The sequence below is a fragment of the Idiotropiscis lumnitzeri genome, chromosome 6 (assembly GCF_059441095.1).
Source record: "Idiotropiscis lumnitzeri isolate Australia: NSW breed Sydney's pygmy pipehorse chromosome 6, RoL_Ilum_1.0, whole genome shotgun sequence".
NCBI lineage: Eukaryota > Metazoa > Chordata > Actinopteri > Syngnathiformes > Syngnathidae > Idiotropiscis > Idiotropiscis lumnitzeri.
The window spans coordinates 4,197,647-4,224,032 of NC_142396.1; the positions used below are offsets into that span (position 1 = coordinate 4,197,647).

The window sequence follows — 26,386 nt, forward strand, 5'->3', positions numbered from 1 at the left end:
TAATAAACGGATGAAAATATGATTGAAATTGTTGTGGAACAATTCTGGCTTACAAAATTCTGTGAAAATGCATCACGCTCTCGTTATGCCTCTGATACCACCTCCAAAGCCAGAAAAAAAATTGTGCTGTGTCTCCAGATTTTTGGCTCATATAGGCCGTGGAAAAGACGCCATATTGATAAGATTTGCTAGGTCCTATGTAAAGGGGAGAATACCCTGCCTTTGCTCGGTCTGGTGTAAAAGGGTTTTCGCTTCTATGATGGGGATCTCTTTGTGAAATAGGTTAATATGTAGGGTGTAACATAGAATCAGAGAGAATTGTCTCCAAGGCATAAAAAAGGGTCTCTTCCCATCAAACGCACGACTGACAGACTGCCTCTTTGTAGTCAAGACAGATGGGCCATGCTGGGGGCGAAGGTATCTATTTCACGCACACAAATCTCTTTAGCACGCCCTTAATTCCCTACGACCCCCTCCACTACCTCTTTCTCCGCAACCAAGTCACGCAGGACTCAGAGCTTCAAAGACCACTGGTCTCTGCCTGCTTCTATTGTGGACCATGACGCAAGACTTGTGAGCTTTGCCGGTTAATGGATTGTTTCTTGGCATCAGGTTAGTACCACCACGTCAGCATTTTGGTCATAAGTTAACAACACCAAAGCATTGGTTTATAGGTTCATTGCTTACTTTGGAGCAGACAAATGGCGACATGTAGATTATGCCTTTTGTAAATTAAAGACCACCATACCTCCTGGTTGGGGCTCACTCTAAGCTAGAATGCTCAAAAAATAAAGAAAAGAACGTTTGTTAACTACCTCGGCACAGAGTTTGTATAGAAACCATGTATGACAATGTTATCTTTCAAATAGTCTATTGCTAATGCTTACTGCCTCACTCCATCACATGCTAACGAGCTAACTACACACTGATCAACTCACTCACTCACAGTTTTTTTTTTACTTTCGCAAAACTGCAAAGTACTTAACTTGCTGTAATTAGGTAAATAGTAATCTTACCAACAATAAAGCTTTCAAGCTAAGTACGGTAACTAATGAGCTAACTGACTCTGTTATAGAATACATAGCTGACATGCTAAACGAACTAATTAACAAGCTGGAGAACTACACAGATAGTGTATGTCTCTTTTATAAAATGTGATTCCATTCACATATTGATCTGATGCTCGTGCTCTGCCGCCACTGCTTGTCTTGTGTGTTACAGGATCCACAGCATTAAGTAGTCCAATTATGACGCCAGCTGCGCGGTGGTGTCATATCTGAGTTCAAGCTCCACAAGCGGAGACACGTCTGATACGTTCGAGGGCCTCACGGATAATTGGCAGCACATCCAACATGCGTGAATCATTTCATCAAACGGCCCAAGAGGCAATAAAATGGCACTACAGTACCACTACGCCGACAAGTGTGGGTTATCACTGGCGGTTTTAAAGGCAGGAGATCTTTCAGATACCGCCTCTAGCCCCAGGCTACAAATGCTGTATCACTTACGCAGACCTCCACCAACGCCAGACAAAGCCTCCCACATATCTGTATGACTTGAATCACAAAGCTGTTTCCCTCCAGTCCTTTAGATGGCAGTAATTTGTATTACACACAAGCAAGCTGCAATGTAACTCACTAATCTTGTTGTTAGCATTTGGTAAAAAAAATAAATAAATAAATAAATCAATCGTAAACAAACCAGCTAACTAAAACATTAAGAAACTAACTAACTGACCAGCTAATTTACAAGTTAACCTTGTCCAGTTTGGGTTCAAGATGCGGTAATCATGCTAACGCTTACAGCACCTCTGGAATATTGTTTATGTAATGTTGCTGTAAAATTGAAATCTACCTAGCGAACCAACCTTGTTCCTTGAAACCTACCTAACTAGCTAACTATGTGAGGAACAAACCAAGTAACTGACAAGCTAACTAGCTAGCTAACCTCGTTCAAGTTGGCTTGAAGCAGAAGTAATAATACTAATGTGAACTACCTCACTAGCAATATTAGTTGTCATGTTTCCATAAACCTGTACGCTATCTAAGCAACTACTCAGTGAACTAAACTTTTTCCATTTGAAACCTATGTGCTACCTGACAAGCGGACAAACTATCAAACTTAACAGTTATCTAACTGATTAGCTAACAAACTAACATGTATGCAGCCTGTCATTAAAGAAAAGGTTGAAGATATTAGTATGTGCTCAGACACAGCGACGCTTACATAAAGGCATATTAAAGCTACATTTACCACGTACACTTGATGTCACTCTGGGGTTATCCATTAGCAGAAGCCTTTTGCTGACTTTTGGAGGCTTTCCCAAACATGGCAATGCTAGCTTAACATTTACAATACAATACAATCCGATATAATTTTATTTGTATAGCAGCGAGAGTATAACGGAAATGTCACAGTTAATGACATATTGTTCCCGGCTAACGATGCCTTTGTTCATGTTTTGTTGAGTATTTTTGTATTATTTTTTTAATGTATTATAATTAAATGTAGCCATTACTTTAAGGTGGAAAGTGCCAAGTGTAGAAAAAATAAATAAATAAGCACGCTGGAAGTAAATGACAGCATCCACACTGAAGTCTATTTCAACAATTGCCGTTAAGCGAGGAGCTGTGGCGAGCGGCTGATTGCGCCGCTTGTCGAGGAGCCACTTACGTAAACAAGGAAAACATTGACGTCCGCTGTGCTCTTAAGTCTCACCTCCTGCTATTGACTCACCTGACTGCAAATGAAAATGGCCACTCATGAAACATGAAACTCATGATGATAGACCAGCCTTCGAACTTGTGCACAAACTAATATGCCAACCAAACTAACAAGCAAAAGTTGAAGATAACCGGCTTACCACCTAATGAACTAATAACATGACAAGCTCGATAACTAACGAAAGAAATAATTAACCTTGTTCCTCCAAAACTTCAGGGAGTATTACCTATGTAGTTTGCATGGAAAAACAGCGAGCTAGCTAGCTAATTAACAAGCTAGCCAAGTGACAAGCTCTTTACCCTATTAAAACTACCTGTACATCAGAAGACTTGAGGAAATGGAAAAATATCATCTCACACTGGCTCACATTTTATAAAGTTATCAAGTTTTTAGTCACAGCCAAGTCGCAGACTGAGATTTTACACACTGAATTTTGCAGGGTCCCGTTTTACAAAACTACTTCTACATTCTTTAAGCATTTTTTTCCCCCCATTTTTCTTTACCCATCATGCTCAATTGTATTTTCACCGACGTTTTCCCCTTCATCCATGTCAAAGTTTGCCATTTCCGGTTTTGTTTGCGCTCATTTATTGGTTGTTGGATGTCGCACGCCGCCGCAAAAACTATTGAATTAAGGCAGAGATTCGGAAAAGGCTGATCTAAAACGTTTTTAAATCTGAGATTACGAAAATGGTTAGGCGAAAGACCAGAATTACCCGGACCCTACTGGCTTCCTGGTAGAAACCACACACACTTTACACACACTTCAAAGCTCATTGTGCTTTTTTTCTTTCTTTTTTTTTTTTAACCGTATGTTGCCATGACAACTTAGGAATACACGTTTTCAAGTGTTTCTGCAGTGGCATTCTTCGAGAGGAATTGCTGTAGTTCAATCAGATTCCCACAAAACAAATAGCCTATTTACCATAAAACCACCATCGTGGTAAAGTCCATTTTGAATAAACAACTTTCTGCGATCGTCTTCGCTGAACAGGCTGGGAGGCGGGTTGGCGGAGGGGCTTCAGATTTACATCGGCACAAAGAGAGACACATTCCTCCCACCTCGCAGTGTGTGTGTTTCCCGTCAGCTTTCCCATCTTAAAGGAAAGCCAAAAGGAATGTGAAAGCTAGCAAGTGAACTGGCCTGTGTGATGACCTGATACTCGCACACACACAGAGACATGCACAAACTCACGCTCGCGCACTTATTTTATGGCTGTTATTGTTAAGACTTCATGCGATATGTGTGAGTAAATCTCGTAAATGTCAAAATTGTAAAAACAGTCATGAACAACCGAGAACGGCCTACATACGACTTCTCGATGAAAAGTTGTTCGCGTTTTGATAAAACTACGATAGAGCCCCCCAAAATTGGCGAGTTAATATAAGACTAAAATAATTCATCAAAAGAATTTCCATTGTTTGAAGTAAAACTCACATAAATTTCCAATGGTTGGCATGTCTTAAGAAGAAGACAAACAAGCAAAAATAAGAAAACCATAAATATACAAAAGTTAGGCAGTTAATTAGATCGCTAAGTAGCTTGCGAGTTTCCCTTAAAATCAACAAACGAATTATTCCATGAAATGTTTTCATGAAGTTTTGTAGTAAGTTAGTTAGGCAATAAGTTAGTTGGTACTTCGGTAGCTTTAAGAATGACCTAAAAACTCCATCCTGAACATTCCAAGGAATTCTGCTCGTCAGTGAGGTTGATATTCTGACACTACAGCAAATGTATAACGTATGCAGTATTCCATAGTTGTTTTTAACCGCTCACAAACTTTCCAGGCTCATGTCAAAGATTGATTTTCATTTGGAGCTGACTGAAGCTGCTTAGAAGTAGCACAGGAAGTGCATGCAGGAAGCAGCACATTTGTCAGAGAAAGGTTGCCGCTCATTATGGAGACACACACAAGCGATAACCGTATTGGAACATCAACATTAAACTGATCAAATTAAAAGTCTTAAAAGACCTTTTAAAAGTGTCATTTGACCCTGTAATGCGTGCCAAAGCACTCTAGAAAACTGTGAAAACAACAGCCAGAAGGCTGACCGGCAAAAAAAATCAAGTGGGGTCAAAAAAAGGGTCAGCTCTGGCTAGGAGAGGTATTAGCATAGCACAGTGTTAGCCGTTGTGCTAGCTACTGTGTTTGTCATTGTGAGCTACTGTTTAGCTATGATGGTAGCATTGATACCAATGTTAGCATTGCTACATTAGCCATTTTGTTAACTTCCGCAATCAGAAATTCACTCTGAAACCAGAACACCTTTCCAAGAGTGAGTGTGTTCGAAGAAGTAGCGCGCACTCCTCTCCCATTAACTGTTTCCATCTGTACTGCCTGACGCTGTGGATGTCCTCAGTTGGCGCGGCAAGAACGCGATACGGCGCTCCCTTTTTTATAGCACTGTATAACGGAATGGCACAAATTAATAATGCTCTGAAGCTGCGTCTAAATTTCTAGGCTGAAGGCCAAATTTGATGGTCCAGCCTGCGGGCAAATTCACGTGGCCTTCAAATCTGGCCTTTTGTTTCCATGGAGACAGGCCCTGAGCGAAGCTACCTTGGAGCATACTTTCGTAGCCTACATTTGCTTCGCTCTTCTTCTACGCCGCACTTTTTCTACACTTCAACATTTTCACACTTCTTCCAGTGGTATTCATTCAAGTGAGCGTAGCGAGGCCTGTCCAAATTCGCCGCAGTTTATGCAGTCCACGGAGGCCAGGAGGAGCCTTCAAAGGACCCAGCCTGAAAACCGTCCTTCAGTGGACCTACAAATTTGTACATAGCTTGAATTTATGAACAGTCGGGGTGAAATATTGCAAACTCCGAGCGTACTCCCGAACGCCTTTTTAGCCATCATGCTAGCAAAGATATTAGCTGCAGTGTTGCCATGAGCTGTCAAACTTTCAGTAAGTGCCAATTTAGGTTAATGTGGAATACTGCCTGTGTACAAATTTACCAATCATGTGACTTGCATTAACGTGATTAAAGATTCGTTTAATTGTTTTTGGCTCACTCATTACATCCCTAAAATTAGATTAGCGGCTGCGGTGTGTGAACATAATCAGATTTATTTCATCTGATAATCAACACATCACACCACAGGACGCTCACATTACTTCATATAAAGATTTACTTTGGACTAACTTCCTGTCAATCACCTGTGAGACTTTTCTCACTCGAGCCTCTCTGGAGAAAAAAAAATAACTGACTCCCATCTCACTCCATCAGCTTCCAGGACAGAGTTCAAGCAGCACATATAAATTAGATTTTTTTTTTCATGCACTAAAATAAAAATTCATCCAGAGATTGTTTTTGAGGCTCAAAGGGCTATTAATAAAATATTCTGGATTGGATTTATGAAGGGTAAGCATTTTTTTCTCATCTTTAATTCTGATGCACTTTAGTCTGTTCTACCTAGTCGCTAACACAGTAGCTGTTAACGCTAACATTGTTAACACAGTAATTTAAATAATGACGAACATATTCTCTAAAGTCATGGCTAACACAATGGCTAACGTTAACACTGAATGCTGAGCGCTGGCTAATGCCATTACATTCTTATAAATATATTATTACAATACTATTCTTTCATCACGAAAATTATTGTAGTTAACATCATGTCTAACAATATAATTAACATCATGACTAGCACAAGTGCTACCATGGCTAAAGGCTAATCGCTTGCATTGTGCCTCACACAATAATATTACTGGTTAAGATTATATCATGGTCTATGTCAGTTGACGTTTTTCTTTTTCCTCCATTTTCAGACATTTTATGCTGCCTTTCAACAAAACGTCAACATAACCTTTTTTCAGCGGCTCCGTTTTCATTAGCCGAGTACCACACAGGGGGCTAAAAGCAAATGTCAAACACAATTTTCAATTCACTTGAAACTTTTGTGAAGTTTACATTCCAACCTATTCCATTTTCCATTTCCAACTAGTGAAACAATTCTTTGAGCTCACACACGCACACACACACGCACGGACGCGCACATATCGAGAAATCATTTGTTACTGTCATTGTTGTTTGTTATTATGTGGAGCCATTTCTCACTGCGGTATTAATTCTAGCATATACGGTAAAATTAATTTGGTTTGACTATATAGAATTTGGAAAATATTTAAACACAACTACCAAAAACTAAGAAACATCAACACCGTAGTTAAAATAATGGAGAACATAGTAAATAACATCACAATTCGCATCATGACAAACATCATGCCAAATTTATGGCTATTGTCATAGCTAACACCATAGCTAATAGCGTTGCTAACAAAAAAGTAACTAACACAGCAACCAACGAGTGAAATTGTGGGGAACATGTCTGAAAATGATGCTAACATCACAGCTAACATAATAGCAATGAACACAGCAATAATGTTCATAGCTAACGCAGTAACTAACATGCTGTCTACCATTGTACTCATTATCATCGCTAACATCATCGCTAATCATAACTGTCATGCTATCAGATGAGAACAATTGAAAAGATTTCTCAATGCTCCAACTGTTAGCATGTCTGGTTTTGCTCCTCATGTTTGCTCTGCATTATCAAAATATTCAAGTTCTTAAAAAGAGGTTATTTCAGGATTATATAGGTGTGCTAATTGATGTTTACTGTTAGTGCAGGAGCTGCATAGCGCTTGAGCTGCGCTTGATCTTGTCTGTCTGGAGGGCGTGTTCATCATCAACAAGTCAAAACTATCACTTTGATTCGTAGCATCAATGCGAGTGGAGCAAATGGCTGTACAAGTGGTGTTCATGAACAGATAGACGAAAAGCTGCAAAGAACATTTTGCTGCGATAATTAGTTAACGCAGCTAAGAACATCGCTAAACTCTTAAATTCTGTCAAAAGCAAACATGCTTCTTTATTATCATTTTAATACTATTATATAAAATGACTCTAAAAGGCCCATGGTTGGGCTGGGCTTCACGAGCAGTCGAGAACAATGGAGGGCGTTTCCTGTTCAATCAAAGCTAGGATCATTGTGAGCGCGGGTGTGTGTGTGTGTGTGTGTGTAACGTCCAGATGCTTCCACCTTAATGACTAAGAGGGGTCCTGACCCTGCGTGCCCGCCGCCCGCTGTTGTGCGCAAGCAAACAGGTGCTGCCTGTGCCCGTCAGGACATCATGTCACACCGACTGTGATCTGCCAACTGCACACATGCGCACCCCACCATGCCCCCCCCCCCACCCAAAAAAACACACACGTCATTCTTGTTAGATCTTTGATCATAGCTAACATGATAGGTAATTTGATTGCTTACATTGTGGCTTATGTAGTTGCTAATGTCATTGCTAATGTTATGGCTAAACCTGATGCAGTGGCAGTATTTCTTTTTTTTCTATTTTGTTTTCTTTGTTAATGAAAAATACAATGTTATGTAGAGGTGTGCTTTCTTGGATAATACTAAGCTATGTTATCCGTGTTGGTTAGCTACTAATTTTCTTTGGTCGTGTTAGCTTCAAAGTAGTAGTTATTTTAGGTTACATTACATTATGTTAGCTATGTTACGCTAGTTAGGTTACCTCACATTAGCTAGTTTTGTTGGTTTGCGTGAGCTACTTGTTTTAGTTAGGTTATGCTAGTTGGTTATGTTAGCTGAGTGTGTTAGCTGTTAGCTCGCAAAGCAGGTTACGTTACTTAATTATGTTAGCTACTTTGTTAGTACGTGTGGGCTGTATTATTCACACGTGAGCTACGTTATTTGGGTTACTTGATTGTGTTAACGTTTGTATACAACGTAAAACCCCTAAATGTTGTGAAGTGTTAAGTCAGTCGGTCAGGTCCGTTAGGTTCACGCAGCCTCTGACGGAGGGTTTCGTTGATTAATGAAGCAAAACCTTTGCCTGTGTGTCTGCTGTTAAGTGAAGCTAATGAATGCGTGACAGCGTGACGGCTCGCACCGTCGTTTAGGATCACTTAACGTGCTAATCGGGCGTAGGCGTAAACCGCGGCTCCTTTCGCTCGGTTGCTGGTGCGTGACCAAAACTGGCTTCTCACACCATGACAAAGCGCTAAGAAACCAATGAGGAAGAAGAGCTCGCTTCTGTGCGCTAAAATGTTCTCTTTTCTACTGTACCTTTTTTTCTCCCTTGTCATCAGGATATTTTATCCGCATGCGTCATTCTCCACGTCTGCGTGCGCGAGCCTTTACAAAATAGTTACTAAATGTAATGTGATCACACGCAACAAGCTATGCTTATATGATGAATGCTGGAGGGAAGCAAAGCGTTTGTGTCTGACTGTTGCCCTCCGTTCCTGTAGGTGGCGCTAACAAGCATTACACACACACAGTTAAGTTGTTTACTAGATAGCCACTGTCACTTTCAAATGTCTTCTCTTTAAACAAGAAACAAATTTTGTGAGAATATTTTTTGCTGTTAAATTACAACCTTTGTCCTCGACTTTTACACTAGCATTCTATTTTATGTGAAAATATTTTATCTTAAGAAATAAATTGAAAAAAAAATCGCCTTATTCTTGTGTGATAAAAAAAATACATATTTTCTGCTGCCTTTTTATTTTTAAATGTTACCCTCACCCCCGAGTGATGCGTTTTTGTCTAAAGTTTGTGCAAGATTGTGAGAAGAGCCTATCGCAGTTTAATTGCATAAAACAATGCAGAACGTAAATGAAAGAAGCAATAATGTGTCACATTCATTCCTTTAGTCGGTGTTGCTTTCATTTAATGGGCTAATCAGCAATGTAACAGAATACGCTTCAGACCGCATTCGAATATTCATTTCATACACGGTAAATAATTCTGCTTTGTGCTTTTTCTTTAGCTTTTATGACCATTATATCAAGAGAATAGTACACCTTAACTTTTTTTTTTTTTTGCACATCATATTGAGTGTAAAATCAGTTTCCTCTTAGAGGCTTAAAACACGGAGAATCAATTCCAAGTTAAATACAATTACATTAAAATTCAAATGCACATTTACTCTCGTCTGACTGTGAAGAATGTTACAATATATTTCCCCTGCAGGGACTGAAATAAGTACAATAATGAAAAAATATACACGTTTTTTTTCTACTTCTGACTTAAGACATTGTCTGCATGTTGATGAAGCTTTCATGATGGTCACAATTTACCTACATAAAATCAATATTTGCACTCAATATGTACATATTTTAATTAGCAGCCTGTGCGTCCTGAATGAGCCTGAGTGTTTTCTTCTGCTGTTTTACCAATTAGCCGCAATTAACACGAGCGCTTTACATAAGGTGCACATCTGTGCCGTGTGATGAGGTCTGTGTCTGCCAGCTCGTTTGAACACCCCCCCCCCCCACACGCACACACCTTCGGACATGATAATGATTATGTTGGTGATGATGATGATGATGCTTTTATTAGAACAAACATCAGCTTGTCCGCGCGGAGTCCCACAGGGCTCCGTCTTACAGACCTCACTCTTGTTGGCGTTGTGGTCATAACATTAGGTACACCAGAGACGAAAGCGCAAAAAAGCAATATGAACTGTTTCAGTGGTGAACTTATTGGCAAACAACAGCAGTGGTACAAGTTCTTTTTCACCTTTACCAATCTCCTTCCTCTCTCTTGACAAAGTGACAAATTATACCAGTTTATGGTTGCATAATCAGCAAAAAACAAGGTCATAGTTTTGTAGTAATGTGTAAATTGTGACAAAACAGACAATGGACTGGTCGCCAGTCATTGTTTGGGCGCATTTAGTCAAACATTGGCTTGGCCGTCAGTCAATCACAACGCACGTTTCAACAACAAAAAATAAATAAATAAATAAAATGTGTTGCTGAGTGAATTATTTCACGCAGTCGGCGACCATAAAGTCCGTTTTTGGATTTCTTTTTTTTTCTTACCCAAGCAATTGGTCGCTCAAGTGGCATCAAAACGCCATCAGATGCCGGTTAGCGGGTGAACAGGTTAGCACATTTTGAGAGGAGGCAATGAATACGTTTGACCTTTAGCGAGCGCTATGCGGGGGCATTAACCTTATCTGAGCGACGCATAATTGCGTTGCGGCCACCGCTCGCTCGCTCATCCATCGTATGATGACACCTCGTCACACACTACGCACACACGTGTGCCACTAAAACACACTATTAACACGTCAATGTTTCATGAAGAGCAACACGTGGATTTTTTGTGTGCGTGTGTTGTATTTTTTCTGGAAGCATATAAGCTCTCCTGTCACTTATTTATTTATTATTTTATGAAATTTAAATAATAATTTTCTGGCAAGTATGGTGAATTTCTCTCATCGTGATGTCCGTCACTAAACGCAACACTCCTGACATTCAGATAAAGAAAACACTACATGAGGAGTTCAAGGGTCGGACAATGTAATTTAGCCTTTTCGTGCTGCGGGTGGGAAAATGCTGAAGCCATATCATAACTTTGTAATAACAACAAAATTGATTCTCAAGATAGCCGATGGAGGTGAAAGGGGATGAGGGCTTCTATTGATTGGGATTTGGATGAGGCGAAATAATAATGGAAGCACTTACGTTCAAAGGTTAAATGAACACATCAGAGAAAATGAAATTAAAAAAAAAAAGGACTTAACTCATTAAGTGCCATTGACGGCTAAAGACGTCAAGTATCCATTTTCTTTTTTTTACTTGGCTGGTAGTGAATGAGTTAAATATCCTTTTACATCAATTATATTAAAATGTATATATTAAGATGGAATTCATCTGATAGCCTGCTTGCTTGCTGTTTTGGTTAGCAACAGCCTTCAAAAGGGGCTCAGACCATTTTTCATTTTCTGCTCTGTGTGTGAAGACAAAATGAACTCGGTAGATGGACGTTTTTTGAGTATCACTGGCCGAGTGGGTTTCGCTGTGATGATTGATGAACGAGGTGACCATTCAGCGACCCTTCAGTCGCCTCCACGGCCCGGTAAGTGTTTTCACTGGCAATCTGGAGAAAGAAGCCAGTGCCGTGACGCACGCTTCGCCTTAACAACATACTTGCACGGCCAATCATAGACACACACATATATAGTACAAATATTGTAAGTTGTATAATAATAAACATAACATTCATATGGAATTTATTACAGTATAAAAAAAGTTTTAATTATGTTTGATGTTTTTCATGAATTGTTCTGTACCTGAGAGAAGCACATTTACTTTCTCAACTTCCAAACGAATCTATTTCCACTCCAACCGTGATTTTGAAAACTGTATATTACATAAGAAGCAAAGATGTAAGGTAGATAATGGCGTGGAGCAAATTATTGACGGCGTGAAACAAGGATTGCTTTCCGTTTGGATGCGTTCGTGTAGGATTTGTTGCGCAAAAGCAACTTTTGATGAGTCATTTTCATCATCATCGTCGTCTTCATCTTCTTCACACAACAAAGCAGAAAGACAAAAAATAAAACGCTGTTTGTTTTTGTTTTTTCTTTGTTTTTGGCCATAAATTGGGATTTTTCGACAGGAAAATTTTTGAAATATTAAAACCTATTAAACAATAATTATAAGTACCTAAAAATACAATGTGTTAATCCAAAAATGCCCTTTTTCTTAGAAAACAACTTGTACTCAAAAGAAAATTCCAAGTAAACAAAACACTTTTTTTTAATTACACAAAGCTCTCAAAAAATATATATTTTTTTTAAAAGCACATTTTAAAAGAAGCTTTTTTTTCGCCATAAATTGGGATTTTTCTACTGGAAAAATGTTCAAATATTAAAATCTATTAAAAATAAATTTAAATACCTAAAAATACAATGTGTTAATCCCAAAATTCCCCTTTTCTTAGAAAACAACTAATTTGTCCTCAAAAGAAAATTCCAAGTAAATAAAACACTTTTTTTTTAAATGACATAAAGCTCTCCAAAAAATTTATTTTATAAAAGCTTATATTTTTTAAAGAAGCTTTTTCTCCCCCGTACATACAGTAAATATGATGACTTTGGTGCATGCGTGTGCGTTTGTGTGTGTCACTGGTTGCTGGCTTGCCTGGTCTCAGATGGTGTGTTTGGTCTCCAGAGGGCCGTGCGCTTGTCCTATGGCCACATGTCTGTATCTCCATGATGATGATGATGATGATGATGATGATGATGATGATGATGATGATGATGATGACGATGATGCGAAGCCGTGCATCAGGGCTTGTCGCCGCTCATTATTGCTCATAAAACTCAGAAGACGCACGTGCGGGTCGCACGCGGATGTTTGTCAGCTGCTGGAAAGTAAAGTAGTGTAGATACAAAAGTAATGAGTAACAATTAATGAAATTCAGGTTGCTTTTGAATTGTGGTTCAAAATACTCATGAAACAGGCCTTAACAAAAAAAGATGGTACACTTCATATTTTGCTGCAGTCACTGCAATCTTTTTTTTTTAACTTTCAATAAGACTTCTGCACGTCTCAGCAGGTATTTTGGTTATTACTTTTGGCAGATTGAAGTTATTTATGCCATTTTTTCTTTTACTAAAAGAGGGGGCAGGACCAAAAATACGTGTGCAACTAAGACTTAGTATTACTTCATGTATTCGGTATGTATGATCGAATTTAAATGTCCTTTAATTTCAAGCATATCAGGTTCTGTCTTTATTTTTAGGATCATTTAAATTCAGCAGGATGTAGACACAAGCTTTTATTTCAGTACGTGTTCGCTCAATTAGTGCCCTCATATTTTGAGGTAATTACACATTCATGGCGTAACAATATACTGTACACCGCTCGATATGGAGTGAAAGTTAATAAGTTAATATAATCTTACAGTAATTAGGAATGAATGAAAATGTTTCAAGTTTCTCCCTGCTGCTGGGTTGCGTCACCAGCAGAGGGCAACAAAGTCCACTTTTGTCTTCACATTCAGTTCACGCAAAAAGTTGCATCTATTTTTATTTTTGAGGGAGACTGTAATTTCATATATAATTCGTCATGGTTATAGGTTAAAAAAAAGTACATTGTGTACTTTCGTCGTATTTTGTAGGGAAAACGTATAATATGGACGTAGTTAAAAAAATGCATGGAGTTAGAAATAAATGTTTAAAAAATACTAACAATATTTTTTTTCAGAGAAAAGCTACATTTTTGTCCCCCCAAAAAGTCCTTATATTATGGGAACATTTATTGTGTAGAAAATAACAAATACTATTATTAGTATGATTGTTATTATTTATTTATTTTATATATTTTTTTTTTAAAACAATTTTTTACCTCACTACAAACGCCATATAGTCCTTTTAGAGAAATATATTTGTAATAGAGTAAAAAAAAAAGTCATTATATAGGGGGGAATGCAATGTAATGCAAGCCATGTTTCCCAAACATGAACCTAAAATAGTATAAAAGTATGTTCATAATTTAGTTTTTAAATTGAATAGTACATTCTCTCGACAAATGTGTTTTGAGGACAAGGGACGAAAAAACTTTTTTTTTTTTTTAGGGAGAGGAAAAAGATTGTGAAGACAACGACCTCATCTTTGTTGAATCAATGCGCAGTCAGACAAGAGCAGAACCTGTGAGCATCTATTGGAAGGTGAATGGCGTTCTTTATTTCTGGATGCACTGCAAACTCGAAAATATGCTACAAAAAATGTAATGTATTTTTATATACATATATCAAGTGCAGTGATGGTACCACAGGGGAGCCCGCATACTACTAGTGGCACAATGGCTCCTTCAAGTGCCATGTGAAAGAATGACAGCCCAAGTTCACTTTTAATTAAAGGCATTTCATATTTAATGCCTGTAGTATTTAAAATTTTTTATTACCTATAATTCTTATTTAACTTATGCAACGCGTAGTAATAGAATCAATTGATCTTTTTTGCTATCTTGAAGCACAGTGATAAAGTACAAATTATATAATGTTACAATGACTAAGTTACCATGATATAAAACATACTTTTTAGTAATACAGCCTCATCTTGGTTTATGATGAAAACTACTGAATTTTAAGATCGGTAGAAAATTTGAAAACCACCAGAAAACAATAACCACTGCTCTGCTGCCATCTAGTGGACTCAAAGTGTACTGCGCAGTTCTTCAACTTGTTTACACACACGCACATTTCTTCGTTTTCTTGCAACCTCCCGCGGCTGTTGTAACAATCACACATATTTGGGATGAAGTCTTTGGGATTTATTTCACTTTGGCACATGAATAATAACATCACGCATTCATTGTTCTGAGTAGCGACTGACAGAACCGAGCCGCCGCACAAAGATGCCACAAAGTCTCTGAAGTTGCCATGCTAGTTAGCTCAACTTCGGCCCTGGAGCGAATATGTGGTGGTTCTAAAAAAATCAAATAAAAAACAATTCAAAAATGTAGTGGTTCTCATCCGTCCTTGTGGATCATCAGTACTTTTTCCCAACCTTTCACTGACTGGGTTCCAGAAGTATTTGTTTTAATGTAGTTTAAGTAAGACACCATTTTTGGGTTCCGGAAGTGAGTTTGTGCTTTTGATTCCAGAAGGAGAGCAGGATTGTCCGGATTGTCGGTGTTTAGACGGTTCCAGAAACGGGTTCGTGTTTTTGTTGTTGATGTTGTTATTCAAAAATGGGGCAGCGTTTTTTGATGTTGTTTGTGTTTTTGTTCCAAAAGCAGGCTGATTCTTTTTTTGTTGTGGGTGCTAGTGGAGGGTTCCAGATGTGAGTCTGTATTTTTCTGTTACAGAATTAGATCAAAATTTTTTGCTCCAGACATCGTCATTGTTCTTTTCTTTTTTCCAACAGAAGCAAAGCAGTATTTTTTTTTTTTTAGTAGCACAGTCGGGTTAACGTTTATTTGGTTCCAGAGGCTGGCCAGTATTTATTTTTTTTTTTTACAGAAAGAGGAACCAGATTTTGTTTTTGTTTCAAAAGTAGAACCATGTTTGTTTGTTTCCAGAAGCAAGTCCAGGTTTTTGGTTCAAGTGGAAAAAACACACGCCGCACTCTGCGAGTCCAAACGTGATTGCATCTGCGTCCAATCAGAGCACAGCATCTTTTACTTCCTTCATGTGCTTTGAGTACACATCGCTCCAGAGCCTCAAAAATGTTGCTTGGGTCAGAAATACTTCAGCTCTAGAAGCGGGTCTGCATGTGGCTATCAAAACAACAGGTCCAAATGTGGTATCACAACATGGTTCTGATTCCATTCATGTGCAATAACTGGATTCCACTTCACTCCTGAGCCTTTTTTTTTTTTTTTGCTCTGGAAGTCGGTCAAAGAGTCTTTGGTTCTAGAAGCAGGTAAGAGTTTCTTTGGCTCCAGAAATGAGTCAGCATGTGACCATGAAGACGTGAGGGTGCATTTTGGAAACCCAAGTATTGATTTGTTTCCCTCATATGAGTTAAGTTGCGTCCACCTCACTCCTTGGCTCTCGTAGCGTGCAAAGTTGCTTTGGCTCTAGAAGCGGGTCAGCATTTTGCTAGGTTGTACAAAAACCTTCAGCACGTGCAACTGTGGGATCAGATATGCCTCCAAATACTGTCAGCATGTTTTTTCATATTTCCTTCATGTGAATTAACTGGACCTTAACGCTAGAACCAGAAATGGGTAATTAAAAGTTTCTTTGGCTCTAGAAGTGGGTCAATATGCGACTATTAGAACATGAGAGAGCATTTTGTGAGCCCAAGCATTGTTTTTAATTGTCTTCATGTGCATTGAGTCCACCTCACTCCCAAGGCTTAAAGGTGATTTTTGGCTCTAGAAGGAGGTTGGAGTTTGTTTGGTTCTAGAAGAGGGTCAGCATGTGACCTGTCTGTAGACACCAGGAGATGGCAACAGAGTGTTTTTAGTGCATTAACTGTGAGTCTGCCTCACTCCTGAGGCTCAAAAGTGTTCCTTTGGTTCTTGAAGCGGCTCCTAGTGTCTTTGGTTCTGGAAAAAGGATCACATGGCCCAGGAGATGTTGGCAGCATGCTCCTTGGCCTTCATGCGCAACACTGCGATGCTGGACGAGCGCCTCTCAAACTCGGGCTTGGTCTCAAAGGCGTGGTGGCCGTTGGCGGCCGGCGAGAGAAGCGGGTCGCCGCAGAAGTTGTTGAGGGAGACGTGGCCAAACTGGTTTTGCTGATTGGGGAAGTAGCTGTGGCCGTGATCACCGGCAGCGGATGAGGCCGAGCGCGGGGAGTAGGAGGCCACGCAGGGGGGCGAACCTCGTGGCAGCATGCAGGGGGACACCACAGGACCAGCCGAAGGGGTGCCGGACCACAAGTTGTTTGGAATCTGTTCAGACAAGGAGTCATGAATGGAGGCAAATAAAAAACGGTTCATCATTTAATACACACGTACCTGGAGTTAAAAGTCGGGCTTAGGGTTATCGAAATGTAATCGTGATTTCGATTTTGGCTCCTCACGATCATAAAAACATAACAATCAAAGACAAACAATGGCACTGTGTGCATATGCAAATTCCTACGTTCTGAACGCACCCTAAATGCATCGTCGCTGGCAGAAAGCATGTCACATATATATTCTTCTGTCTCTCCTGAGGTTGCTTTAAAATGTTTAACGCCGACCGCCACCCACGTCAGTTCTTGTCAACGTCGTATTATGGGAACTTGAATTGTGGTTTTATTATGAAATATCTATAATTTTTTGTTGCTGTTGTTTTACAGTATTTAGACATGAAAGAAAATACAAAAACAAAAGTATTTAAAATATATTGGATTATTTTCTTTCGAATTAGATATAAAAATATTTTTTACATTCATCAAAAATATAAAATCTACCAAATTATAACCAATATTTAAAGTATTTTTTTCTTTTTAATTACAATTATTAATAATCAATTACATGATTGTCCGGTTGTCCAGAAATGCATTATATAAATTTGATGCATTGTCATTATCATTTTTATTATGATATATGAACTTTCTTGAGTTCCCAAATCCTCATGTTTTCAAAGTCCCATGTAACGTTTTTTTAATTTTGGGCAGCTTTCGTGTTTGACAATAGGTTAACCTGACAATTATTGACAATAAAAGTCATCAATTAAATTCGTACATCACCATCTGTCTTTTTGATTGATTAAACTTTTCCTTCAATGTCTCTCAATGTCATTTATTCCGCTTGATGGGACGTCTGTAATTGGTGGTCAGTCTTTTTGACGTACGCGTCATAATATGTGGTGGATGCATTTTTAATTTTTTTTAGTGTATTCAAAATGTCAGAGTTGGACAAGCGTACCTGTGCGTAGCTGTCAGTGCGAGGCAGCACAGACAAGTCGTAGGCGGAGGCAAAGTGATTTTTGGCTTGTTGGATTTGTCCGTAACGTTCCCGCTTCCTCCACTTGGCTCTTCTGTTTTGGAACCACACCTGACACACACACACACACACACCATGTGTGACAATAATATTAATAATCAGAATAAAAAAGTATTACAGATTTTTTTTCTTATATCGTACTTTAGTACAGGTCCTAACAACAGATAACTAAAATCATTTTAAAACGTTTATGTAAAAAAAAAAATATTTGAAAACTGAAAACACTCCACGATGGAGCTCAAATTATTATCTTTTATTAAAATTTGATGATTTTTGGGAATGCTCGCAAAGGTTTGTCCATTTATTTATTCAATTGTGGGTCATGTGACCGGCAGGGGTTCGCTGTATAGTTAGCAGCATAAGAGAGTCCAAAATAATTAAATTCTGATTTAATTAAAATCAAAACATGTGAAAAATTTCATGATAATCTTTTTGGGTTCTAATTCCAACAGCAGCAATAATCTCAAAAATCAATATTAAAAACATACCAGGTCACAATCAATTAATTCATTGACAGGTTTTGACACAAAAAGAATGGATTTTTTTTTTTTAATGTGACACGATTTTTCTTTGAATTGTTAGCAGGTCAATCCTGAAAAATGAATGAAAATTCTGAATCATCATCAGAATGTGGCAGTAAGAAGCAGCCCAGTTCATAAATCACATTGACTCTAAACAATACTTAACATTTGTTTTGAAGACTTCGAGGTCATGCATGTTGAAAATAATATTAATAATAATAATGTTTGTAAAATAAAATAAAAAAACAATAATTAATAAATTTTTAAAAAGTATTACGTTGTTGACATTTTGTTAAACTAGGAGAAACATACACATGCGGTAAAATTTCCTCGGAATGTTGTTTGGAGGAGCTTGACACTCTTGGCTCAATATAGGACAATCGTGCCAATAACAATAATAACAATGATAATAAAAAAATATCATTTAAAAAAAGAGACATTTTCCTACATCTTGAGACACTCAGAAACATGTAAATAGAGTTACGGCTTCTTTGGGACATTTTGGACGGGCTTCATTTTGTTTTAATTACAGGTCAAACAAACAAATGATAATATTAAGCATGATGGGGAAATAAAACAATGAAGTCCTCATGCGAAACAACTATCTTCAGTAATATTACCATAAACAATAGAAATTGACCGTATAATTGAGCCCTAGCTACGCATACAGCTAAAAATGAAGATTCCTGAACTTAAGTTGTTTTGCATTACATAAACACAGCAATAATAATAATAGCAATGAAATAATCATTATGATTTAAAAAAAAAAAAGCCAATGAAAAATATCTGGCAATTTTTTTTTTACCCCTGAATGTTTGGAGAAGCTTGGTGACATTTGTTTTGAATTACACTCTTGTTTGTAATTTAAGATGCACACATAAATACGGTGGTAAAAACTAAAATGACTTTGAGCATCTTCAGAGAAGCTTTTTATTAATACATGGCTATTTGAAGGACATTTAGAAAACATCTCATTAAAAATATTTTGGCAAAGCTTGATTGTACGTTGGACACGCAAACAAAATTAAAGATCATTTTTGAAAGACCAGGAAATTAACCAATTACTTAAAAATACACAGAAAGAATATACAGGTAAAAATTGACCATTGATTTTAGAAAGTTTGGAAAAGCCTAACATTTGTTCACAATTACACATCAAATGAAAACAAACAAAATAATCACTCTTTTTTTTTTTTAAATAAAACAAGACCATAATTGGAAAAACATTGAAATTGGGGGTAAAAACTAAAGACATTAACTAGTTAATTGAAAATACATTGAGAATAAAGAGCTAAAATTACGATTTATTTTGAAAAGTTTGGCGATGCTTGATTACATTCGTTTTGTGTTAAACGTCAAACGTCAGTAAGAAAATAACTGATGGAAATCACATTGAAAATACACATAAAGCTAAAGTGTTCATTTATTTTGGCAGTTTTTGGAAAAGCTTGGCGATATTTGTTTGGAATTACATGTCAAACATAAACAAAAATAAAAATCACAATAAATAGAAAGTGACTACATAACTGTAAAGTTGCACATTTGGAAATAACTTTCTAAAATGAGCTATTTTGGAAAAGCTTGAAGAATCTTGACCCCTTGTGTTTTGAATTACACGTCAAGCACGTAAACACTAAAAACACAATAAATAATAGAATATGATGAAATAATTGAAGGTGGGCATAATTGGAAAAACGATTTATTTTGCCAGGTAGAGGAATTTGTTTTGAATTACACATTGCATGCAAGCAATAAAGCAATAAAACTATTTTTGAAGTCGTACAATAGTCCAAAAATGAATAGCGTGCGTGCGTGCGTAACGTACGTCGGCACGTACGTACGTGCGTGCATGCATGCGTGCGTGCGTACCTGCACCCTGGCCTCGGTCAGCTCGGTCCTGGTGGCCAGCTGCTCGCGCACGTACACGTCCGGGTAGTGCGTCTTCTGGAAGACTTTTTCCAGTTCGTCAAGCTGCGCGCTGCTAAAGGTGGTCCGGTGGCGCCGCTTTTTGCTGCTCGTCACCTTGTCGTCGCCCTTGTCCGCTGCCGCCGCCGCCGCCGCCGCCTCGTCCGCGTCGTCTCCGCGGCAACATGACGCCGCCGTGCGGGTCAGCTCCTCCGCTTTGGCCGCGCCGTAGACGCCTGCGAGTCGACGACGACGACGAATTATTTCATTTCATACACACACACAAAATTGCGTCTTTCTTAATTATGTTTATAAATGTAATTAACATAACAATTATAAAAAATAAATAAGTTATTTTAGGAGTGAATTTACCGTGCTGGTCCGAGCGAGGCGAGGCGCGGTGTTCGCCGAAGGCCTGCGCGCATTTCGGGGGAGACTTGGCGAAGTATACGCCGCCGTCCAGGCTCTCCATAGCCGGCTCCATGAAGTAGTCCGCGGCCTTCATGGCCTGGTTCTTCAGGCCGAATTTGTCCTCCATGAAGTCCATCATCATCATTGTGAGTGCAGCGGTCATCACAGCGGCGGCGCTACTTTATAGATGTCCAAAAAGTCTTCCATGACAAGCCCCCCCCTTCCCCACACACCAGCCCCCCCCCTCCTCCCCTATCCTTCGTCCCACCACCAAACAGACATGAACAACAACCACACTCCCTCTCGACTCTCCCTCAGAACTCCTCCCACTAACGGGCCAGTCCACACCGAACCGAACCGAGCCACACAAATGACGAACACACGAATATGGAACAAAAGATACGATTTCTTCTGAAGTTTTGAAAGTACCACGATAAGAACTTTTTTGTATGTGTGCTTCAAACTCCAAATGAGATGCCGTATGCTGCTTTTTTAAAATGTATTTAATTTCACCTTTCGACTATAAACACATTTTGATAGTGTAGAAATATGTACTTTTTTTCTGAGAATTACTGCAACAATAATATGTTCCAGTTATGTTATTTAAATAGAAGAATATACAAATTGGGATTTCAGTTACTGTGTGTATACAGATCTCATTTGACATGTATAATGTTATAATTTCAGAATTAATTGGAAAATTGAATTGTGAAATTTAATATAATATTGAGATGAGATGTATACTGACGTAAACAATTACCCACAGAGGCATGCATACAAATTATGAGTTTATAAGTTTTAAATACAAGTACAGAAAACAAATGTGTAATAAATACTCTTTTGAAAAGTTCAAAAATGAAATATTTAAACTGACACATTCTTCATCAAAATGACAAAAAAGAAAAAAAAAAGTTTGATTTGGTAAATATGTTTGTAAAGGAAAACTACGCTACATTTAGTGCACAAAAAAAGTTGGGCAATTCAGCTAAATAGTTTTGCTGTTGTGAAAATTGTCTTTGCCGCATTTCACAACAAACAAGCGTTTACAGAACAAGTTAAAGATATAAGTAAAAACAGCTGAGCAAATTGTTTTTGAACAAACTTTTATGTGCTAACTAAACTTGCCATAAATGTCAATATTTTATATTTGAAAGTTGTTCCAACTTAAATGACTGTTTCAGCCCCCCCAAAAAATACAAATTGTCTTTTTTTACAGTGTCGTATTTGTGAAAAATCACATCTATAACATCACATGAATATTAATTGTGATAAAAAAAATTGCAGTGCTGCGATGATAACTATCCTTCTAAGGTCAGTGGTACCCGAGGCCTCTGCGGTGCCGCGGGAAGAAAAGTCCAAATAAACATCAGTATTAGGGAGAGTGGGGGGGGGTGTGAGGGTCTTATTGGACTTCTAAAGTGAGCGAGTGTGGCAGCTTACGCCACGCCGAGGAGGAAATTGTGAAAAGTTCACGGAGCTTTTTGTAGATTTCGGTACCAGCGGAGCGGAGACAACGCCGGCCGGGGTCGGCCCAGAAGACAGCCAGCAAAATAACAAAGTATAAGAAATGTGATTATTCAAATATACTGTTTGTCAGTAGTGGAACACAAGTCTGTGGACAAATTGTTGTAATTACCCCCCCTTGAAGTAAAAAATATGTCTTTTCCTTTAATGGCCAAACAGGTGTAAAAAATGAGATAACCGCTGTTAATCGTAGGATAACGTCTGAATTTATTTTTAATAGTTCAAATTAATGACAAATAAGTAGGCGTAATAAATGGTGTAATTTAAATTTAAAAAAATGAATTACCGATAACAGTAAAATGAAAATCCAACGCAAGGATGTAAATGAGTTAATATTGCGTTTGTGGAATTAAATGTCACATGACCAAGCCCAGAAAACAGGTAAGTAGTTACGGTTGTTACCTGAACATTTTCCAATACAAGGCAAAATGGCCGCCACCCTGAGATGGCTAAAAACAGGCGGTTTTTGCTGCTTAATGCATTTTCCACAAACGCAATATTAATCAGAATATAGCGTTTAGATTTGTGGGGCCGCATTGAACATATCATCGTAAAGAAAATTTTTGACTTGACTTCCCCTTTAAAATCATTTTCATGTTTGTACTTAAGATAACAATTACCACAAGGCCTGGTTCACTAGAAAAAAAGCTTGACCAGAGTTTTGCCAAGTCAGCAATTATGAGTGCTTTTGCTCGCAAAAGACATTTCATTTTATTTTAAAGCATTTGTTTACTCTGCGTGGACTTGTTTACAACATTCACGTAAAGTGAGCTAAAGGTCAAAAAAATACCTGACGCTAGCTGTTCAACCAAGTGGAGTCAGGACACCACTTGGCTAACATTCTTTTTTAAATTCAATTTGTAGAAAAACATCCTGCAGCCCTTATTAGAGCCACCAATTAGCGTGGACATTTTACCCGTGGTTTCTGCTAGCGCCATGTTATCCCCTCAACGTGGATTCGGGTTTCTCTGGCTTTTTCGCTGTGGCACATTCCTCGCCAGGTTCACTTTTCTCAGCAATGTCGAAAGAAAGAAATGCTGAACTTCCATTTTTGGATCTCATTCGCTGGCAGTCTTATTTGACTTCACATGTACTGTTCTTTTGAATAATAATAAATCAAAAGGGGCGGGGCGACAGAGCGCTTTACACCCTACAAACTTGCAGCCTCAACGAGATTTGAGGAGCAAGTACGGCTATTGGGATTGGGCTTTCTTCTTGTTGCTTTGAGTGAAGCGGACGTTTTCTAGAGTTTTTGTGGGGTATTTTTATTTTTTTTTTTATCAGGGGTCTTTGAACTTTTAACCAAATTAGAAGACAGCTTACACTAAATTGCTAAATGATTCATCACCATTTTTTGTGAATGGTGTGTGGCCATTGGCTCGCCTTTTTGGAAAATCCAGCCCTTGAAGGCAGATTCACTAAGAGAAATGACATTTGATGGGTCTGCTTATCATGAGTAGACCCACAAAAAAAAAGTTTCAGGAAATCATCCCTGAAAAGACGAAACAAGGCAGCCATTTTAGTTTAAAGCTGACGGTTAAAGTTCATCTTTGGTCATGTTTCAAAGACAAGCTTCTATCCAACTGCTACCGAATTTGCGCCACCTACTGGAGGATAAAGCTAAAGTATGAAATATTTGAGGCGATCTCATTGTGGGCGGAGCATGATGGCAGAATTTGATCATTTGACATACACCTGTTTTAGTCAACTCTTTATTGACTCATCAACAACAAAATATTTTTGCATAAGGAGTCCAAGGAGAATGCTAACCTGGCTACTCATAAGTGCTTCAAATTAAAATATCAGGATGTGCGCTTAAGAAAGACGAAAAGGTAGCTTAGTAAAAGTTTCTGCTTCCTATTTCATGTCATGATACAAACTATGTTGCGTTAAAATTGCATATTTAGCCTGCAAAACTCAAAGTGAGCGGCTGTAGGTGTTTGGACCTTGTCCTCAAAACACCTAAGCTTGTAGTTTTCACACTTTTTTTGATAAAATATATGTCAGTGTTTTACTTTCCGTCTCTTCTTCCCGCCACCCCAGCCACCGCTCCGACACACAGGCTCATCCCGGAAGGAGATGCGCTCCTTCCTTCTTGCAATGGAAATGTCTTGTTCTAGTGGGAAAACACAAAGGAAAGAAGCACCATTTTTTTACTTCTTGGAAGTGGAATAGTTATAATAATAATTTATCATCCTTTCTCAAATCCGTAGAAATGCCATAAAAAAGAAAACGTTTTTTTTTTCATTATTTTATTTATGTGTTTTTTTTTATTATGGAATAAACACTATAATATTGAACTGCTTAAAGAATATTAATAATATAAATAATAAATCTATAAAGAACATATACCTTTGAGTAATGTCATATTATCTATCTCTGTGTTGCTGCACCATTTGTGTTCAAATCTCCATTGCTTTAAAGCCTCTTTTGTCAAATCTGCCAAACTGCTGCTTGTTGGGAATTGAGCCGACTTGAGATCGCTGCAACCATGCTCGCAAGTCGAAGCAAAGAATTAAAAAAATGGGCTGAACAACGGCTGGTAAGTCCAAAAACCTGAAAGTTGGATCACTCATCATTTAGCACCAAGTATAAAAAAATGTAAGAGGAGGGTGCAAATCGCAAATAGCTGTAAATCCCAAAGTACTTCCAATGTTGGCAGTCGTGATGGATTCCACGTGTCGACCACGGGGGGAGCGGGCCGCATAGACGGGGCCCGGGACCCCATAACAGGTACCGATCCATGCTCGAATACGTGCACAGCTGGCACACGGCGTATAGTATATCACTCCGTTCAGAACGTGAGTCGGGGCGACCTGCAAATGACACGCAGAGGAACGTGTACCGCGTGATTTGATATCTTAAAAGTCGACGGGGGTCTTTCTCTAACACAGAACTATCCACCCGAAAATTTTGCTTGCTATTTGGCTGAAAGTGTGGGGCCGAGGAATGACCAAGCATATGTTGAGCATGTGATCTCAATTTTGTTTGTTAACTTGGTCAGTGATCTTCGTTGCACATCCTGGGCCAGAACGACATTCGAATTAATAAGGCTCATGGGAAAAAGAAATCCCTGAAATGTTGGTTAAATGGATAGCCAGGTAGCTTCCATAGGTCAAAGCTGCATGACTTCCACAAAGTGGAAAGAGTGGAATTTTAAAAAAAGCACAATTTGGCCACTATATTGAGTGACTTTTATGCCCCCTCAAGTGACAATTTTGCAAGTTAATGCAAGTTTTTTTTTTTGTGTCAGAAGAAGTAAAGTAAATCTCAAATGGTAAAAAGGCTGAACTTTTTTGAATATTTTTTTTCTGTTATCAAAGGGGGAAAATCACAAATCATATTTTTAAAATGTAAAAAAAATAATAAATAATAATATTTATTATTATTATAAATATAATAATTATTATCTTAAGGCCATATTGCTCACTCTGATTACAGGTCATCTTGTGTTCAGACGAAGTCTTAATCAACATACAGGTGATCAAAATGAATCGCCACACATGTTCCTAATTCAGTGCCAACAAAAGCAGTCCTGTCTTGACTGTCCCGTCTTGTCCTTGAGACCAGGACGGTGGCGGCGGCGGCGGGACAAGGCATTCTTCTTCCTCTGGGCCGGCGCACCTCGTGGAAATCATTTTGAAATCATCATCAGAATCCAATTAAGTCTCGTTAAAGGGTTGGTGGAGGGGGGGCACAGGACAGGACAGGGCTCGCCTTCACTGCGCCTTCCTGAGACACTTTCATGCGCTCATCTGCCCTCACTGGCATCTTTGTCAGCCCCCTCCAACCCTCACACAAGGCCTAGTCATCCTCCACCTTTTCTTTTTTTTGCCAGAGGAGAAACACACCGTGTCCCCAGACTGACCTCGTGGGGCCTTTCGAGCCCCCCTTGCTTGGGCCAATCAACAATTTCTGCAATCTGAACAGGCGACTTCCACAGCATTTATTTCGGACTAGAAATGATCAGTGGACAATTGTGACCTTGGATGGGTATCCATTTGTTCCAGGAACTATTAGGTAACGAACAAAAAAAAAAAAATCAAAAGGGAATGCGGCTTTACATTTAGTTTTTGGGGGACAA

General features: G+C 38.6%; 2 protein-coding genes across 6 annotated transcripts in view; both read right to left on the reverse strand.

The window, feature by feature from the left end:
* Nucleotides 1-14,831: 14,831 nt before the first annotated feature.
* Nucleotides 14,832-20,941, reverse strand: alx1 (ALX homeobox 1). The gene is made up of 4 exons (XM_088298916.1): nucleotides 20,740-20,941; nucleotides 20,332-20,603; nucleotides 17,864-17,992; nucleotides 14,832-16,900 (listed from the first exon to the last, which is right to left on the reverse strand). Exons 1-4 carry the CDS (start codon nucleotides 20,939-20,941, stop codon nucleotides 16,565-16,567), a joined length of 939 nt encoding a protein of 312 aa, XP_088155042.1. The 3' UTR covers nucleotides 14,832-16,564.
* Nucleotides 20,942-24,123: 3,182 nt separating this feature from the next.
* Nucleotides 24,124-26,386, reverse strand: part of lrriq1 (leucine-rich repeats and IQ motif containing 1) — a 33,133-nt gene continuing 30,870 nt past the window's right edge. For 4 of the 5 annotated variants that reach the window (XM_088299081.1, XM_088299080.1, XM_088299082.1 and 1 more), the window contains one exon: nucleotides 24,124-24,418. In XM_088299081.1, the coding sequence (XP_088155207.1) occupies nucleotides 24,306-24,418 (113 nt within the window). In that variant the 3' untranslated portion in view covers nucleotides 24,124-24,305. Of the gene's footprint in view, nucleotides 24,419-25,037; nucleotides 25,119-26,386 lie in introns of those variants that run through there. The other variant, XM_088299085.1, reaches the window with a different exon arrangement.